The 21,269-nt window shown below is 31.9% G+C and overlaps 1 protein-coding gene across 1 annotated transcript in view; it reads right to left on the bottom strand.

Annotated features, from left to right (window-relative positions):
- LOC117174160 overlaps positions 1-21,269 on the bottom strand; it is a 97,837-nt gene that overhangs the window by 51,406 nt on the left and 25,162 nt on the right. Inside the window, exon 3 of the mRNA XM_033362982.1 lies at positions 227-792. Coding sequence (XP_033218873.1) covers positions 227-539 — 313 coding nt within the window. The 5' untranslated portion in view covers positions 540-792. The remainder of the gene's footprint in view (positions 1-226; positions 793-21,269) is intronic.

The raw sequence follows: 21,269 nt of genomic DNA, 5'->3' as shown, positions 1-21,269 counted from the left end.
AACGTGTGGGCAATATCGTGCATTCAGTTTTGGGCATGAAGAAGCTCTGCGCGCGATGGGTGCCGCGTTTGCTCACAGTGGACCAAAAACGAATTCGTGTAAGAACTTCCCAGCAGAATTTGGCATTATTTTCGCGTAAGCCGACCGAGTTTTTGCGCCGATTCATAACCATGGATGAAACCTGGATCCCTTATCCTAATTTTTTTCTGAAAAGTCTAAACCTTACCGGGATATCCTTCAGGAATGACGATCTCGGGTCCAACCTTGATGTCATGTCTGTAACGGTGCATCAGCAATGTTGCAGTGACCCTGAGCGACCTCTGCTGTTGTTTGTAGAGCAAAATAGGCCTGCCACCACCACTTTCAACCCGGACGACTCGCGGGAGCGAAAATCTGTCCAGGAATTCGCGAAGCGGCATAAAACCAACGCCGGAGCTCACGGCGTCCGCCGTTGCTTCGCGGGAACTTGGCAAAGAATCTTCTCCAGTTCCGGTCGCTTCGCCGCTCGACAGGGTCGAGAATTCGCCGCTTGATGACATGACGGCACTTTTTCGCTTCCTGCGATTCGCTTTTCGCTTTAACCGTTTAAACGCCTCTCTGTCAGCTCGTAAAGTCTTCACCAAGGAGGGATGCCAACGCTCTCAAGGATCGCGAGAAGGGTTCACTGGGACACATCCTAACACAAATTTCCTCTTCTTTTAGGTTGAATTTCCACAAACTATCTTCACATTTTCATTTTCACCACGATCTTTGGCGCGGGTTTCATCATCAGCGAATGTGATGGCAGGTATCCTGAAAAAGAGACAATTCTATATTGATTTTAGATCTTGGAACTATGATCTATTTTCTTTATTTTTCGTTTCGTTACCCTAGGCAGAAATTCTTATAGTTTCGGTCGGGTATTCGTCTACCATCGTATTTCTTTTCCAAGAAGTAAAGTGAAAGGAAAGTGAGGGAACTACTAACTACTAATTCCTAAATCACAACTTACAACTCGAAATTCGGGCAACTCAGGGAAGTGGGGGAGTGGAACTAGGGGAAGTGCGAGGGGAAAATTTCTGGAAAGTAAGAAAAATGGGAAGTAGATGAAAAAATGTAGGGGAAGGCAAGCAAATGTTAAAATGTGGAAAGGGGAAGTAGATGAGGAGAAGCCAATTTAGAGAAAGTAAGAGAAGTGGGAGAGGAAAAGCTTGGAAGGGGATTTCGTTTAAGGAATGTCCATTAATCATGAAAAGATGATTTTAAAAATTTTATAACCCCAACCCTCTTCCCAATTTTAATAATTCGTAAGAGTTTTCTAACTCCTCTCCTCTTTTTTACGTAAGATTTTATACTTTTTATTGAAAGTATCAATTATTATTTACTATGAACGATATTTCAAAACATTTCTAGTATTTTAAAAATATTTCAATACATTTGTATACCTTGTATACTTTCAGAGAAAATCTGAGATTTTCAAGGGATTTCACTAGATTTTTAGAGGATTTACGAAGTTTTATCAAATTTCAAAAGATTTTATACGTGATTTCAAAGGATTTTAAAAAATACCGAAGGATTTCCACGGATTTTTAGAGATTTTGAGGAATTACAAGGAACTTGAAAGGATTTAGTATTAATTTAAAGGGTCACAGGATTTTAAAGGATATCCAGACAACCAAGTATTTTTAAAAATTTTGAAGGATGTCTGAGGATTTGAATTAGGCTTTAAATAAGTAAAAGGATTTGAAGAGATTTCGAAAGATTTACAAAGATTTAAAATTATTTTTAGGGGATTTTACGGATTTTAAGAGATTTAGAGGGATTTTGATGATTTCATGGGATTTCAAAGGATCTTTAAGGATTTCAAGACATACTTGAGTATCTTCATACATTTTGAAGGATATCAGCCGATTTTAATCAGATTTCGAAGATTTGATGGGACTTGAATAGATTTCCAGAGATTGTACTGGAATTCCAAGGATTTCAAGAAATATTGAAGAATTTCGATGGATTTTTAGGGATTCTGAGGATTTAACACAAATTTCCGCTGATTACAAAGGATTTTAAAGGATTACAAGGGATTTAAAAAGATTTTGAAATATTTCAAAAGAAGTCACAGGATTTTAAAGGATATCCAGAAACAACCAAGTATTTTCACAAATTTTGGAGGATGTCAGGGGATTTGAATTAGGTTTTAAATATGTGAATGGACTTTGAGAGATTTAGAAAGATTGAGACAGATTTAAAATGCTTTTTATGGATTTTTACGGATTTTTAGAGATTTAAAGGATTTTCGATGATTTCACGAAATTTTCAAAGATTTTAAAGAATTTCAAGAGATACCCAAGTATTTTTACAAGTTCTAAACCGAGCCAGCGGATTTTGATCATATTTCGAAAATTACGTGGGATTTAAAGAGAGTTTCAGAGATTGAACTAGATTTTAAAGATATAAAGAAATATCAAAGGATTTTGATGGATGTTTAGAGACATGTAACAATTAGGAACAATTTCTGCAGATAACAAAGGATTTAAAAAGGTTTCCAATTATATTTAAAAAATGTACAAAATTATAAAGAATTTCAGAAATGCCCAAGTATTTTGACAAATTTTAAAGCATGTAGGCAATTCTCATTAGATTTGATTGATTTGAAGAGATTCGACATTTTGAAATATTTTAAAAAATTCAAAATTATATAAGGGATTTTTACGGATTTAAAGAGATTTAGAGAGATTTCGATGATTTCAAAGGATTTTTAAGGACTTGAAAGAATTTCAAGAGATGTCCACGGAATTCGACTGATTTTGAGCGTTATGGGATTTTGCAGTAGTTACCTTAGTACCATTATACGCTTTAAAAAAACTTGAGGCTAGATATTCAAATTTGATTCTATGTTATTTACTATTTAAAAGAAGCCAATGACAAACTTGGCGATTTCAACAATTTTGTTTTTACCTATTTATTAAGCAAAGGCTTAAGGAAACTCGTTCAGCATCATAATCAATTCAATTACAAAAAAATACAAATATTCAGTTCAAGATTCAACCCAATATTCATCAGAAAATGAGTGAATATGAATAATAACATTACTGGTTTTATAACAAAGTGTCTTGTCGTCCCAAAATTCGAGATGAGTAGTCAATTACTTTTCATACATTTGGATTTTCCTATTCTCCAACGAATATTATAAAAAAATTGAAACTGTAAACATTTTCTCACCAAAAGAAATGATTTTTTCTTCTAAATCAAGTGGAAGACACGTAAACAGTAATATTTATCTATGAAAGTGTTTTAGAAACTCTTAATTGTTATTGTTTATTAACGAAAATAATCAGACAATTAACAAAATGGTACTATTACTTGGAAAAAATTATTTTATCTACGAAATTATGTTAAAAATAAATTAACTATAATACTCTAATGAAAATTTAAGTACAATCAGTAGCTTTAAATTATTATAATAATTAAATATATAATTTAATATGTTTTTCAAATTTTTTAATTTATTTATAATATTTGTTGGTAGCGATAGAAAGAATTTTATTCTGATAATTTTTTATGATCCTCAATCACCTACGTGCCTGTTGAATATATACAATTTTATTCATTATTTATAAAGATGTTTATAATGACTTATTAACAGACAATAGTTAGTAATTTTCCATTATGAATATTATTTTCATGAACATTTTCAGCATTTTCAGTTAAGAGAAAATATGTTTCTGTTATTGAGATTTTAAAATGAGTATTTATTTATATATAAATAATTCAGGACAATTAGTTTCAATCTTGAAATAAATATTTTTGCTAATTAAATGTGAATGCAGTCATTAAAATGACCAATGAGTTAATTTAACTTGAGTTTAAAATAATATTTAGTTTATTTTAATGAAATTCATAAAACTTCAAAGTATATAGTTCTCAATTCGATTATTTTAGACTAAAAAGATTTAAAATAGGGTCAGTATTGAAGGGATTTCAAATTATTTTCAATAATTACGAAAGTTTAAGTTTTTTCAAATGGTTTAGCTGTCAATGGTGTGAAGAAAATACTTAGTACAGTTTCGAAAAAATCTCAATTTTTATATTCTCATCCTAATGAGAAGTTACTGGTTTTATTTGAAAACTGATTTTCACGGATTTAATCAAATGTCGACATTTTGAGACCCCCTGTGTCAGAAAAAATAGTTTTTACGTCGGTGTCTGTCTGTCGTTGTTGTTGTCGTAAACAGGGTAACATTTGAAGGAATTATTCTATTAGATTCCCCTTTAGCCCGCTTTATAAGGATATGAAAAGAAAGGACGGGTTCGTTAGCCAGCTATTTTGGAAGAAATTTGAAAAAGTTAGAGCATTTTGCAGATTTTCGAGAGCACTTTTTTTTTAAATATTTGAAATTATTATAAATTGAAATACTCGATCCAAATACAAACAATTTCTCTTTATTAGTTTTTTTGATAAAATAGAAATTACCAAAGTTACAGCATTTTCAAAATCCAAAAAACCAAACGAAAATTAACATTTGAAGCAAACTAAAGCGTGATATGGAAAAAAATCAAGAAAAGAAAAACGTTCTCTTTTAAGGCTCTACAAGATCGTTTTAAAAACTTTCTAAATTTTACTAAACAAAAATCGAAAATTCAAATTTTTATCGCAAAAAAACTAATGAAAAAGCAATAACCACATTTTGTGGAAAACAAAGCAAGATAAGAAAAGAGGTAGATTGACAAAAATTGTGTCCCTAAAAAAGAATAGCAAATTTTCCAGAAATTACTTTTTTGCAGGATAAGTAGTTTTTCTTTTATTTTTGAAAAAGAATATTGAAAATAAAAAAGATTATTTTTGTGTACAGCGATACAGGATACGAGAATAAGTGAGACAAAATTTATTGAACCAAAAAAGATTTACAAATTTTTTACGAATAATTCTTAGGTAGGAAACGTAATTTTTTTGTCTTCAAAGACAAGATTAAAATTGTAAAAAAAAAACTATAAAAACACGACAATAAAAATAAGACTGTTTCAATTTCCATGCTTATTATGAATTTTAATGATATAAAATTATAAAAATGATGCAAGTATCAGCGCATTTAAGAATAAAATTTAATGCAAAATAAGAAACAAATATTAAAGTTCTCATGATAAATACAATTTGTACTTTATTTTGCAAAATCTAAATACCCGAACCCAGGCAGAAGTACATACAAAATGAATTATATTTGATATAAAAGTGTTGAGCATAATGTAAAACATTTCAAAATGTGGTCAAAATCCAATGCGAAGCACGAGATATGTGATGAGAATGTGTTCGCTAAAGTCGGAAGACCTTTAACAAAAGAGAGTTCACAATCGGAAAATTACAGTTGTCGTTTCTTTGATCTTTAATTTTGAAAGGTCTGTGCACGAATGTGGGACAAATACAAAGACCGAGCGTGAATATGCAATTGCTCGAATGTGAGAAAAATACTAAGTCCGAGCGCGTAGCGCGAGGTAAATACAAAATCGAGCGCGAAGCACCAGACAAATACATCGTCCAGCGCGAAGCCCGTGAACCAACAATCGCATGTCCCAGGAACGCCCAAACTTGCGATCAAAGCGCGCGACGAGAATATATCCGCGCGGTGGGCAGATTTTTTAAATTGATTCTGCCCGATTGCATAGGACTTTAATGAGTTTACCCTGATTTCAAAAGAGGTTATATGGGATTTTAAAGGATCTTAAAAATACCGAAGGATTTTGATGACATTTTTTGGGATTTTGGGAAATTAATAACAATTTGGGCAGATTACAAAGAATTTTAAAGGACTTCAAGGGATGTTAAGAAATTTTTAATTATTTGAGAACTCGCAGCATTTCAGATGATTTTAAACGATTTTAAGAGATAAACAAATAATTTTCACAAATTTTGAATCATATCAGGCGCTTTTCATTAGATTTCGAAGATTTTAAGGGATTTAATATTAGGGATTTTAAGCTATTAATAACGATGCCCACCCAATACAAAGGATGTTAAGAGATTTTTAGAGGTTTCGAATTACATTCAAATTTTTCAGGAGATTTCAGAAGATTTCAAAGGATTTCAAGTGATACCGAGGTACAATAAAACCCTTCAATAGCCCTTCCTTCTATAGCCTCTCTGAGAATTGACACCGCGCCGCAGGTAGGTGTAACAGGAGCTGCGCGGGCTATAATGAGTTAGTTCCTACCCACCGTCAACCCCAAAATCGGCGCTATAGAAGAGTTTCACGGTATTTTCATGCATTTTGAAGGAAAGGTTTGCAAATACTTTTTACGTTCCTTTTTTAATTAAAGGTAACTGATTTCTTAAGAGATAAGATTGTGAAAACATTTTTTTATGTACTTTATTTAAACATGAAGTTGAAAAAATGATAAAATTTAAGAAATCGTTGTTTTAATAAGACGCAATTGATTAAAAATGATTAATATTAGAGTGGAATCTATCAATTAATATTCGTTATGCATAACTTGATACTTTTTTATATAACTTATTTTTTTTTTAACACTTGTACTTTTATAAACACTGGTAGGTTAGTCATGCACAAATTGAAAAAAAAACGAGAATAAATGCACTGATTATTGTTATAAACAAACTCGCAGTTTAAGCAATTTCCGAGAGTTTTAGTTACTATTTAAGCTCGACTTGTTAGGCTTAATAATCATACTTTAATAAAATATATTTTCATTTCATGATAAATTTAATTTTTATAAACAAATGCCCAGTTCGAAAAATTTTTTAGTGCTTGAGGTACTTTTTGTTTAAAAAGTGTGTTGTTTGACTTGCCAGGTATGCTTCAGAAAACTATATTTTCATTTCATAACCGCGATTATTGTTAAAAAATTTATAATTAAATGCCCAGTTTAAGCATAATTTTAAAGAGTTTCAGGTACTGACTTTTAATTGTGCTTTGTTATAGGCTTCCCAATATTACATTAAACCAGTTCGATGTAATTATATTGCTCAAGCTGTGCATGTATTTATAAAATTTGTTTATAACCATAATAAATACATGTATTTTTGTTTCCAATGTTCGTGTATGACTTTCAATTGGATTGAAAATGGAAATTAAGCAAAAAAAAAAAAAAATAGGAACTCTCGAGATTTAACAATATTTGCGATAGGGTTATTAATTAGTTAAATTGATCTTTGTCTTCTGTAATAAAGTATTATATATGCGAATTAATTTTCGCAAAAAAATAGAAAATTAGACAAAATAAATTGTTATGTTAATCTCTATGTTTTATTTTTTTATTTTTAAGTAATATGTGAATTTCAATTATTGTAAGTTTCTATTGTTCATGCTGGTGTTTTTCTATAAATAATATCCTATAAGAAGTCTAAATAAGCTTCGATACATGTTAGGCCCTTTAACTATTTATGTTTTAGGTTTATTTGTTTTAGGATTATATAAATACTATTTTTCTAAGGCTCTTGAAAAAATAAAAAAAGTTTTTAGAAAATTTCAGTTATGGAAAATCAAAATTTCAACAAAAAAGGTCATTTTCAAGTTAATTGGTAAATCACGAACCAAAAGAATAAACTTAAAAAAATTGTATTTCGAATAAATAACAGTTTAATTAATTAAAAAAAAAAAGAATTTTCAACAAAATATCTGAATCCTTAAATAAAAAGATGAATCTTGAAACGAAAAAATTAATTCTATGACAAAAAATACGGAGTTTCAACAAAATGGTTACATGTTTGCGAGAAGAAATTAATTTTTAACAAAATAGCTTAACTTTTAACATAGGATCAATTCTCAACGAAAAATATATTAGTTGATATTCAAACTAAAATATATTTTAATTTTAATTCTAATAGAGATGCGTTGATCCATAGAGACGAGCGAGACGATGAGATTTTTACTTCACAGAATTTTACGAAATTTTAGGAAAAGATTGAATCTGTTTAAAAGATATTTGGGACTCTTTAACGTTTGGAAAAAAATCAGAAAAATATTCTAGGAATTTGCAGAAATCCTTGAAAGTTTAAAAATATTTTGATTTAATTTGAACACATTTTTTAATGTATTCGATTTTGCCATAAAGTTTTAAAAAAGTTATGTTGAATTTAAATCTTTAAAAATCTACATTTTATTTTTAATTGGTTTACATACTTTTCATTTAAACATATTTTTGTACTATTTGAAAACTTCTAAACACTTTTTAAACTTATTCGAATTTATTCTAAAATTTTTCTTTACAGTCTTCTACATTCTTTACCGAAATTTTAGGAAATCACTTGAAATATTTGTAAATATTTTCTAAAAAGTATTTTCAAAAATAAAAAATCAATTTAAATTTTCCCTGAAATCATGACAAATAAATTGTATCATCTTAAAACCATGCAAAATAGTTAAAGAGCTTCAAACTTTTATTTGAAAATCTTGAAACATCTAAATTTTGTTTAAAATATTTTGAAATGTTTAAATATAAAAAATTTTTCTAGAATCTTTAAAAAATTTGTAAACTTTGAAACATCATTCAAAATACAGTGTAACACTTCAATAGCCCTGTCTTCTATAGCCATTCCGAGAATTGACGTCGCGCCGTTGGTCGGTATAACTCGAACTGCGCGGGGGTAGCGGGGCCTGCGGTTGTCACTCAGGCGAGCAGTCAAGCATGAACAAACAAAAGCGGAGCGGACTAAAATGAGTTAGTTCACATTCACCGTCAGCCCCAAAATCGGCGCTATAAAAGAGTTTCACTGCAATTAAAAGTTTTCCTAACTTTTTTTTTAATCCTGAAAAATTAGAAAAATTACTTTCAAATCAAAGATTAAATAATAATTAAGATATTGTGTAAAAAAGTGTTAGCAAAATGTTAAGAACATAATTGTTTCACAATATTAAAAAGCCTTTAAAATTAAAGTGTTCTCTTTTATCAGTAATGTGTAGAAACATTCAGAAATACGTTTTATCAGGAGGTTATGAATAGTAACCAACTTTCTTAGATCAGAGAATGATTAAAATCATTTTTCTTTCCTTTTTTCTTTTGTTATATATTTGTCTCCAATTATTTGGAAACCAAGTATTTGAACATTTAATTTTGACTTGCAAACTTATTTTGTGTTCTGATTTTCTTTTATGAAATTAGGACTTTTTATAATTATGTGATTGTAAAGAATCGCCCAGATTTTTCTTAATGAACATTATAATTAAGATTTTTTTTTCAAGAACAAAGTCTAACTGTTTTAATTTAGACACTTTTTATCCAACTGACTTAATCACCTGATTCCTGCTCTAATACAGTTAAAATTCTTAAGCATCATTAACTTAATTTACGTGCCGCAAAGGAATTTTTAATCAGTAACACACCAGCCTCAAACCATCCTACCATGACTGTAGATCCTATTAGATTCAAACTTGTTCGAAAAAAAATTTATCAAGACAATTTTACTCTCGTCTTAAATATTGATAATTACATCCACAGCGATGATCTTGTTATTTTTTTTTAAATAAACGCCCTGGTGGAAAAAACCTTTACATGAAAGTACAACACTTTTATAACTCTATTTTGTGTTTACAACATTTACTTTTTAGTAAAAATAGGTTCTAAATTCTAAAATAATATAATTAAATACAAATAGCTAAATTGTTCTTCTGTTTTTTTAGATAAAAGTTTTAAAAAAGAAACAATAAAGTATAAGTTGCTGCAATTTAAAAATGTTGAAAACTTTTTATTAACTTTTTTTCTGTGTTGTTAAGTTCTACAAGGTAATATAGAGACTATAGGATTTTACATTTTTTAGTTTAGGTGTTTAATCTCATAAAAAAGTTTTAAATTTTACGTAAATTAATGTAGAAAATTACAATTACTTATAAAAAATACAAGGTTTCACCAAAGTTGGAATATTGAGAAACTTTACTTAAAATTATGCCTTAAATACTGCTAGTTTATAGCAGGAATGTATCAAATTGAAACAAAAATATCTCCCCACCGCGCTTGCATATTCTCATCGTTTGCTCGCTTCAGTCGCAAGTTTGAGCGCGCCTAGGGTACACGTTTGTTGGTTCTCGTACTTCGCGCTCGATAATATAATTATCTCGCGCTACGTGCTTAGTTTTGTACTTCCTCCACATTTATGCACAGAGCTTTTAAGACGTAAGATGAAAGCTTTGGCGACTGAATTATGGCAATTGTGAATTCTCTTTTCTTAAAGCGCCCTCGGCTTTAAAGAACACACTCTTATCACGTATCTCGTGCTTCGTACTCGATTTTTTCAAAAACGCCAACTTTTGTACATTACGTTCAACACTGTTATATCAAATCATGATTACTTTATTATTTGTACTTTAATTTACATTAAATTTTATTCTCAGCTACCCTGAAAAATATATAAGTTTAATAGATGTACTTTCATTCTGTTTTTTATCATATAAAAAAGTGCGCATCCTGTAAACATTTTTTTCTATTATAAATTTTATTGCCACTTTTGTCGGTTTTCCATTAATTTCATTTGCTTATTTTCAATGTTATTTTTACTATATAAGCCATAAAATACTCATCCTAGCGTAATATGGTTCTAAGAAAATGTTTCGATACAATTTAGGCGAAAAATTATGTTAAATAAAAAGTTATTGTAAATTGTGTCGTATTTTCACAATGTTAATTTGTTTATTTCTAATGTATTCTCGTATCAAAAGTTTATAAGAAATGTGTATATCTTTTTTATTTGCACAGCTTTTGTCTATTCATTTTTTTTTAAATTTCTTGTCTTGTTTTCCAAAAAATTAATTTACTTTACCTACCTAAAAATGATTAATAACAAATTTGGGGATCCTTTTTGCGTGAAAACCTTTCGTCTATTGTTTTTTTGTTCGAACCTTGTATCATTAAAAATAATTTACTTTTTAATTCTTAATGTTATTTTTTACGATTAAAACAATAACGAAAATTGTGCGCACCATGATAAAATGATTAATAATAAATTTATAGATTTTATTTGGGTACAATTTTTGTTTCCTCATCTTTTGTCGCATCTTGCATAGTTTGACCCAAAAAATGGAGTTTTTGGTTTTTCTTTTATTTGTGCGATCGAAATTTGAATTTTCGATTTTTCTAGAAAATGCAAAAAGTTGTTATGATAACCTTTTAGGGTTTTAAAAAAGCAACGGTTTTCTTTTTCTGACTTTTTTCATGTCCTGCGTTGGTTGGCTTAATATTTTTATTTTCACATTTTTTAAGGGTCTAAATTCTGTAACTCTGGTAATTCCTTTTATCGGAAAAAGTCTAGAGTGTAAATTATTCGTCTTTTTGAGTACTATGAATAGCGGTGCATAGAATTCTTAAATGTTAAAAAGTGGTCTTGGATTCAAGGTCTAACCTTAAAATCAAGTTTTTTAATGTAATGCGCATGAAATATTACAGTTGAGTAATTTTTTAGTTTTTTGGTCTTAATTGCGTTCTAAGTGGAAACAAGACTAGGTCAATATGTAATTTAATATTTTTTACAAAAAAAGACACAATTTAAAATGCTCAGATTAGGTTTCAAACTTGTTGTTTTAAGAAAAAATTGTTGATATATCATACATTTTTCTGATCTATATTTACGTTTCTATTAAACAATTATTATTACCTGTGTTGAAGGAGATCATATTTGTTTATATTTATTTATATGAATGAAAATATTTAACTTTGAGGTTAGAAAGTTTATATCCACACTTTTAATAGTAGGGAGATTCTAAGAGACTGGATGGAGGGCAGAGGCTGGAGGTGGCGAATGGTATGGTAAAAGGAGACGAAGAGGGAGAATACACGTATGTGAGTAAGATGGGTGTATCGGTTAGAGACTATGTGATTATGAATATGCAAGGGTGGGAGGAGATAGAGAAATTCGCAGTGGAAGGGAGGGTGGAATCAGACCATCAGCCATTAAGTTTGTAGTTACAGGGGGAGGCTGGCGAAAGGCAGGGTGGGGAAGAAGGGTCGTTAGGCGATAGAGAAGTATCAGGAGCAGTTGGGTAACGTAAGCTTTCAGGGGTAGTCTGTAGCCGAGATATGGGAGGATCTAAAAGAGAAAGTGAAAGGTTGTGTGCAAAAGTACGTATTTAGGAAGAAGAAGAAAGGAACGGTGAAGCCGTGGTGGGATAGGGAATGTAAAATGATAAAGAGAAAGGTGAAAAAGAAGTACAGAAAATTTGTTAAGACAGAAGGGGACGTGTGGAAGATGTTTACTAGGTTTAGGGAAGTTAGGGTGGGAATAAGTGAGAAGATAGGGAGCGACGATTGGAGGAAATTTTTCAATGATTCATTTTAGGGACCAGATACATGAATGAGAGATGAGGGGATTAGAAGAACGAGGGAGGTAAATGGAGAGGAGTTGAATACCAAGGAGACAGAGAAGCAGATAAGGAAGTTGAGAAAATCTAAGGCAGCATGGCTGAGCGGAGTAGAAAATGAAGCTTAGCTGTTTGGCACACAAGAGGTAAGGCAGAGGCTGTAGGGGTAGTGAAAAAAGTAACGGGGATAGGGAGAAGCAGGAACATTATAGAGGAATTACGCTAATGAATACTGCGTACAAAATATACGCGATGGCATTAGCAGATAGGCTGCGCAAGGATGTTGAGGGGAAAGGAATATTGCCGGAGACGCAGGCGGGCTTTAGGGAGGGAAAGAGTACTATTGACAATATTTACGTCTTGCAACACGTGGTTGATAGAGAACTAACCAAAAAGGGTGTCAAAATATACGCCTTTTTTGTAGATCTAAAGGGCGCGTTCCCTTCGGTGGATAGGGGGATATCGTGGAAGGCAATGGAAGAGAGGGCAGTACAGAGGGGCCTGATCGAGAGGGTAATGGGGTATACGAGGAGACGAAAGATGGGGTGAGAGGAGGGCAGGGAGTCTCTGAAGGATTCTGGATGGATAGGGGGTTGAGGCAAGGGTGTCCGCTCAGTCCGAAGCGTTTTGCAATTTTGATCGCGGATATGGATATATGCTAGCGGCCGGAGTGGTAGGAGGAGTTAGGGTAGGAGGAGTTACGATATGTTCACTCGTATGTGCAGATGACATAGTGCTACTAGCAAAGAGCGAAGAGGCTTTAAAGGAGACGATGAAAAGTTTGAAAAGACACTTGGACAAAAATAGGTTTAAGTTAAATGCGTACAATTTGAAGGTTATGGTGTTTAGGAAAGAAGGTGGGAGAGATAAGGGAGGGGAGTGAAAGTGGAAGGGAAAAGCGGTGCAGGAGGTAAAATAGTTTGTGTACCTGGGCTTCCTGTTACGAAGGAATGGGGGAGTGGATGGTCATATAAAAGAGAGGATGAGAAGGGTCAAAGTGGTAACGAGACAGACGGGGGGGGGGGGGGGGGGGGGGGGGGGGGGGGGGGGGGGGGGGGGGGGGGGGGGGGGGCTGAGGAAGAGATTGTTCGCAGATGTTTTTGTAAGGAGAATGAAATTGTTTGATTCGCTAGTAATGAGTGTCTTATTTTACGGAGCCATACAAATTTTAAATGGGCGCACCACTGAGGGAATAACATTACCCGTATGCCTATATAGTTTGCATGTGTTGCTAAAGTTTTTAAAAAATTGTTCTTGTTATTTCGAAATCTAAATTCAATATTTGGCAATATTGTCGGGAGATTTCAAGACCCGATATGTCTAAAAAATGGAAGAAATCGAAAACTTTGATTCGTATGCTCTTCCAGATATAGATTTGAATGAAAATGTGAGTTCAGTGCCCTCAGTCACTATAGAGGGTATAGTGTCATATTTTATTCAATCTCACAGTTTGAACGCCACAAAACAGGTAAAAGCATATAATAGTTTGGAAACTTATAATTTTTATGAAGCTGGTTTTGTTTGACTGAGGTGAGTGTAAAAATGCAGTATTTTTAGTTTTAATTTAGTATTTTTAGTTATAACTTATTATTTTCTGAAAGTATGAACATTATCATTGAGTAATATTCCTTTGAAGCAAGGCATTCGTTTCAATTCACGTTATCTAAAAACATTGTTTTCTTCTTTCTTACATTAATCTAAAAAGTGATATTTTTACAAAAATCTATAAAAAAATTATATTTTTCTATGAAAAATTACGAAAATGTACAACTAGAAAAACTTTGAGAAAATTCAAGATTTTTCTTATTGTATTTTGTTGAAAATTTGTCCTTTTTGGTAGAAAATTAATCTTCTTTGTTTACATTAATTAAAGTGAGAATTAAGAATAATGAAAGCTGAAAAGAAGAATGCAATCTTACATTTTTTAAATGATATCACTTTATTTTTTTAATTCTGCGAGCTGATGGCTCTTACCAAAGACTGCTCCTAACCTCAAAATCTCAATACTCAAAATCTCAATAAACTGCCATCGTATTTAACATTGACAGTGAAATTTGATAACTTAAATGGAAACCAATGTCATGCTTCACAGAAATATTACTTAATGTTAATATTCATACTCATAGAAAATAATAAGTTATGACTAAAAATACTAGCTTCAAACTAAAAATACTGTTTTGTTACACTAACCTCACTCAGAAGCAGAAAAGTACCATTGAACTGCTTGTAGTTCTTTTTCACCACAAAACCAGCTTCATAAAATGTATAAGCTTCCAAACCTTTACATGCTTTTACTTGTTTTTTGGTGTAAAAACTGTGAAATTGAATCAAATATGACACTATATCCATTATAATGACCGAAGGCACTGCTATCACATTTTCGAAGGCACTGCTATCACATTTTCACTCAAATCTATATCTGTAAGAGCATACGAATAACTATTCAATCTAAATTTCGAAAAAAAAATTTTTTTTCAAACTCCAGTAACACATGCTAACTATAGTAGAATGTGGGCAATATTATCCCCTCAATGGTACGTTGGAGCGCGTGAGGTCAAAAGTGAGAATGGTTTGTCCTTAAGATAGTCAGAAACTAGTAGCTAGGTCACGGATATGAGAAAAATTCATCGGATATTGGTGTATTTTCGTAAATAATCTGCGAAATTCGATAGAGAATTGACGAACTCGATGTGAACATTCTAAAACGGTTCATGATTTTTTTTTCCTGAATAATTACAAAAATATAACGAGAGAATGGGAAAAGATTCTCAGAACACTCACGAGATTGTCCGAAAAATTTGGCACGTGGTAAAAGTAGGTTCGCTTGCACGTGTCCCGCACACACACTCGCCCGTAAGCGCGGTGCGCGTTTACGCGCGTATGTGTGGTTCGAGTAAGTCTGATGAGTGGTTAGAAGTTTTAAAAAATCTATGTTGTTTGGCCTCGATGGCTGAGCGTGTTTACGCACTCTTGGTTTATGTTTAGAAACTGATGAGTCAGCAGCCTTTCGAGGGTTCCAATCATCTGAATTGCGAATATATAAATTAATATAAATGAAATCGCACAAATAACATTTTTCATTTATATAATTCGTAACAAAATTTTGAAATGTATCCATGCATTTCTCACAGAAATAAAGATTCAATGTTTAATTTTTTGATCTCATATCTGAGAACTAGCTACAAGTTCGTGGCCGCAGTCAAATCTCAGGACACTTTTATTCCATTCATTCTGGGCATCGAGCTACAAGGCTGAGTAAAATAATTAAATTTGCTAAATTTATTCTTCAAACGATAACACATTATTTCACTCGTACATGTTACGTATGCCTCAAGGTTCCTGTACTTGTACAAACATCATTTAGAATGTTGAGAAATCTGTATGCTATACATCATGTAAGATACCTACGTGTTACTAAAGTCAGGATTTTATTGAATTGTATAGCTCAGCCGAAGGCAGATGTTTAACTGAAAGAGTCGATTTCTGTATTCCTTTAGATTTAATTAGTTTCATTCTGGGTTTGCCTAGTTCTTTACCAAAATGGGCAAACAATATTTTATGTGTCTTCTCATGGGTTGTTTGGTTTTGGCGGAAGGAACTATGGTTTTATCTGAGGAAAGTGTTGGTAAGTGACATTGTATCCTCCCTATTCGCGAAAAAAGTTCGTCCATATGTTATAACAAATTCTCGCAATAATCCATACGAGCCAAGGAGCCGTCCATGTACCACGTGGACAATTTTTCATCACTTTTTGCCCCCCCCCCCCCTCCCTCGTACTTTGTCCACGTGGACATATTTGATGAAAATATAGATATTATTAGTCTTCAAAATGTCCGGGAGCTCGCGACAATTCCATGGACGTCATTTTAGTACTCACTAAAATTTCAGATTCTTTTGTTTTCACAGTCAACAGTTCGAAATTCGTTGACTCGCCAAAGTTGACTGGCAAGTTGTCAAAAATGTCAAAAATTTGAGTGAAAAAACGTCATTTTAATACTCTTGAAACCCATTGGGGACGATTTTTTAGGTGCAAAGAATTAACAAAAAATGTTGACTGGCAACTTTTGAGTGGTGCCAAACTTGACTGGCAGGCTATCAAACATATAAAAAAATGACAAGATGACAATTAGAACCTTTATTTTAGTAGTCTTGAAATCCATTGGGGATGATTGTTTACGTACAAACAACTAAAAAGAAGTTTGACTGGCAGCTCCTGAGTGGCGACAAAGTTGACTGGCAGGCTGTCAAGCATGCCAAAAATTCAAGTGAAGAAACGTCATTTTAGTACTCTTGAAACCCATTGTTGCGAGCTGTGAATTTACGTAAAAAGTGAGATTTTTGTAGTTTCTTTTTTTATATACATATTAGTTTTAGAGAAGTATCCTATAGATGAAAATGTTAGTTAATGAAAAGGACAAAACTTTCATTCGGTTGCTGATTAAAATGTCAGTCAACTTTGGCACTACTCAGGAGCTGCCAATCAAATTCTTTGTTAGCTGATTTCACCAAAACAATCATCCTCAATGGGTTTAAAGAGTACTAAAATAACGTTTTTCACTTGAATTGTCGACATTCTAGGCAGTCTGCCAGTCAAATTTAGCACGACTGAGGAACAGCCAATCAATTATTATCTTACTTTTAAGCACCTAAAGAATCATCCCCAATGAGTTTCAGGAGTACTAAAATAACTGTTCTAATTTTTATCCTGTTATTTTGTATATGCTTGACAGTCTGCCAGTCAGCTTTGGCATCACCGAGAAGCTGCCAGTCAAATCTTTTGTTAGTTTTCAGCATTCAAAGAATCATTCCCAATAAGTTTCAAGAGTACTAAAATGACGTTTCTTCTCTAGAAGTTTTGGCATGTTTGACAGCATGTCAGTCAACTTTTTCACCACTCAGGAGCTGCCAGTCAAACTTCTTGTTAGTTGTTTGTACCTAAACAATCATCCCCAATGGGTTTCAAGAGTACTAAAATAAAGGTTCTAATTGTCATCTTGTCATTTTTTTATATGTTTGACAGCCTGCCAGTCAAGTTTAGCATCACTCAAAAGGTGCCAGTCAACATTTTTGTTAATTCTTTGCACCTAAAAAATCGTCCCCAATGGGTTTTAAGAGTATTAAAATGACGTTTTTTCACTCGAATTTTCGATATTTTTGACAATCTGCCAGTCAACTTTGGCACTACTGAGTAGCTGCCAGTCACACTTCTTGTTAGTTTTAAGCATTCAAACAATCATTCCACGTGGGTTTGAGGAGTAATAAAATGACGTTTTTCACGCGAATTTTTGACATGTTTGACAACCTGCTAGTCAACTTTGGCATCAGCGAGAAGCTGCCAGTCAAACTTATTCTTAGTTCTTAGCATTTAATAGCATTTAAACAATTATACCCCGTGAGTTTCAAAAGTACTACAATGACGTTTTTTCACTTGAATTTTTGACCAGTTTAACGATAAATTAGTGCAAAAAGCACCAACAGCTGTTAGTCAGTCAACGAATTTCGAACTATTGACTATGAAAACAAAATAATCTAAAAGGAGCGATGAATGGGCTGAAAATTTGGATTATCTTAGGAACGTCAGCTTAAACATGATTTGAATTTCAAATAAAAATAAAAATGATATTGTGCGCGAGCACAGTTTAAAAGTTCGAGTATACCTAGAGTATACCTTGTCTCATTTCAGTATATTTTCCACAGATTTAGGGAAATGTGTATCCACGTGGATTCTAACCTGACTCCCCGGTTCCCATTTTGGACAAGCGTGTAATTTTGCCATACCCCCCCTAACCCCTAAAGTGTCGACCTGGTAATTGGATGGCCCCCAATAAAAAAACCATCCTCATAACTCTTATCAGCCATAGTTCAAAAAAGTTGAAAAAACGATCTTTTAATTCTTTTTTCTCATTAACTTTTTTATTATTATACGGCATAATATAAATGTAAAATAAATTAACTGTTAACGGGAGATTTAATAAAATAATTTATAAATACATCATTTAAATCGATTAGCATTTTTAGGGTTTCGTAGCCCCGGGCTGAAACCTTTATAAAATCGGTTGGGTGTCTGTCCGTCCATCCATCCATCCGCATTCCGTCGTAAAAACGGGCATAAGCGCCAACATTTGGCAAGGAAAAAAGACATAAGCGGCAACATTTGGCACAGCAGAAATACATAAACGCCAAAAGTTTTTTCAAACAAACTTTTTTTTCAAAAATTTAAAAAAAAATTTTTTTAAACACTTTTTTTCAACAAATTTTGAGTTCGAAAAATATTTTTCTTGATCAAATTTGTTTAAAAATATTTTTTTCTAAACATTTTTTTCGACCATTCTTTTTCAAATACTTTTTTTCAAACTTTTGTTTCAAACATTATTTTTTAAACCATTTTACTTAAAATATTTGTTAACAAAATTGTTTAGTTGTCCCTACATTAACTAATTTTTCTTCATGTAATTATAAAGATGGAACTTAGATTAGAACTTAGATTTCGGCATAGTACTTTTCTGGACTACTGAATTTTACTTTTGGGATTAAAGCCATTTTGACGATATTTACGGACGCAGAAAAACTTGCTAAATGCTGAACTTTTAATTAAAAGTAGTAAATGGTACTAGTTTGGAAAAAATTGCGTTTATGGCGTTTTGGATTGTAATCTTTTAATTAAGATAAAAAAATCTTTTTTATAAACAACGGGCTGATTGAAATATTTTTTGTTCACATTTTTATTGGTGAAAAGAATTATTTGAGATTGTCTTGGTTCGTAAAATTAAAGCTCTCTTTCAGCACAAAGAAAATGGATTTTGAAGTGAATAGAATGGTCCAAGTGGTATATTGAAGATACTGCAAATTTTTCTCTAATTCTTAGCCTCAGAATACTTTTTAGAATGGTTGTCAACATTTTTGATTTAATTGAAAAAAAGAGTTTGACATTTTTCACAATTTCTTGAAATTTTTAACTAATTGAGATGACATTTATTTATTCTAGTGAGTGATTTTTCTCTAAAAATACAAAATTTGCATTTTTCAAAAAATGCGCATGATCAAGGAAAAGTTCCGCAAAAAATGTGTTTCTTTTTTAACGCTTAACAAAAGTTTCCTTTAATACGTTTCAGTATTATTGCTATTTTTAAAATATATTCATATTGCGCATCTATATGCAAGTTTTTTGAAAAAATTACTATTTTAGCTTTGTGTCTACTCAAATGTGGGGCATTCCTTTTGAAAAGAAAAAGTGAGTCATTGATTTCATTTCCTTTTCGATATTGTATAGTGTTTGTGGTGCTAAATAATGTATTTGCGGGGGTTTGCAAAATTTGAGGTATTTTGACAAATATTTAATTGAAAATTGTACCTTATTTTAACCATTTTTAACTCCGCTATTATTTATTGGGCTAGAAAAATATGTATGTACAAATATACGGCACATCGAGTTCCTGACCCGAATGAGTTTGACTAAAGGGAATGCAAAATCGATAAGCGGGGGTTAATTTCTATCGATCCACAGGTTCAAAATCCGTTTAATAGTAAACCCTAGCTGCTCAGGTTCTTTAAATATACGACTTTAACACATTTCGTGCAATAACAATGGCAATTTTTGTCAATATGTGGAGAAATATTACTTTTGTCAAAAACTTTTCTTAACAAAAGTTATTTATTTTTGCAAACCAAATATTTTTTCATTCTAACCATTTTTATTAAATCGAATAATTTCGCTACAAATAACATCATTGCATTATTTGTGCGAGAATGCTTCATTCCATTTAAGTTTACGATATTTAGAATACGAGACAGCATTCAAATGAATTTTCGAGCGTGTTCTTTTAAAACCCATTAGTGTTATTTTAAAACATTTACATAACCCTAAAAGTGTCCTTTTGTGTCAGAAGACGTATAAAAAAGTAAAGTGTTTTTAGATTAAAAAGTTATTCTTTGCTGTTTTTAAATGAGTTTCACTGAAAAAATTTTAGTAGTTTGTAGCATAGTAATGATTTTTACTGTGGATTATAATATATAAAATTTATCTACGTATAAGCATGCCTCTCAAATGCTCACACGACGAGAATAGAGCTAAGGTTTGTGCACCCTGTGGAAAAAATTGTGTTGGGGGAAAAAAAAGATTGAATGCTTTTCTATAAATTCAAGATACGAAAACTTAACTAAAACTCTCGTGAATGTTGATTTTAACGTTAAAGATTCCCATCATCCAGTTAGTACTTGGACTACATGTGAACTAATGCTTAATGAACATGAAAATCAAATTTTCAAACGACTTTACAAGATATGCCTAATGACAAGGATATATATCTTACTAATACAACTTGAGTTACTGGCGATTTATGTCACTTCTACATATGTTTAAAACAAGATATAATGGGCACGAAAAAATTGTCAGGAGTGCTGGTCATAACCAAAAATTATCAAATAAAATTGACGAATCTAACGGTTTATTTGGCAGTGCTTCGGCTAAGAAATCTCCTAAAGCAAGTGAAATTCCTAAAGTATGTGAAATTGATGATGAAGAAACGCAATCAATTGTGATGTGTAAAAATTGTTATACTATAATAGGTGAAGGAAAAAACCACAATTGTAATGAGTTGAGTGCTAAAGAAAATGTAACTAACTTTTTTTTTTAATTTTTCACAAAAACATCAAAAACAAATTATTAGGTGTTCTTTAAAAAAAATTAGGCACTACTAAAGATAAAAATTCAACGGTATCATTGAGCACATACGGTCCGAAACTGAACATTTCTTTGAATAAAGTAGAAACCAATCATCTGAGATTGTTCAAAAAATGCTGCATAAAATGATCCACATGTACATCTGGTGTAAAGGAAATACCCGCAGTATAATTGACTTTGTTGTTGCGGATGAAAGACTAAGAGAGTTAGTTAAAGATACAAGAGTCATGAGGGGTCCTGAATGCAATACTGATCATTACCTTGTGATCTCAAAAATTAACTTAGGTCGGGGATGGAGAAAAAAGAGAACCAAG

Source organism: Belonocnema kinseyi, chromosome 1 (genome assembly GCF_010883055.1).
Source record: "Belonocnema kinseyi isolate 2016_QV_RU_SX_M_011 chromosome 1, B_treatae_v1, whole genome shotgun sequence".
Taxonomy (NCBI): domain Eukaryota; kingdom Metazoa; phylum Arthropoda; class Insecta; order Hymenoptera; family Cynipidae; genus Belonocnema; species Belonocnema kinseyi.
The sequence above is the reverse complement of the archived record's forward strand: the minus strand, read 5'-3'. Positions and strand labels throughout refer to the sequence as shown.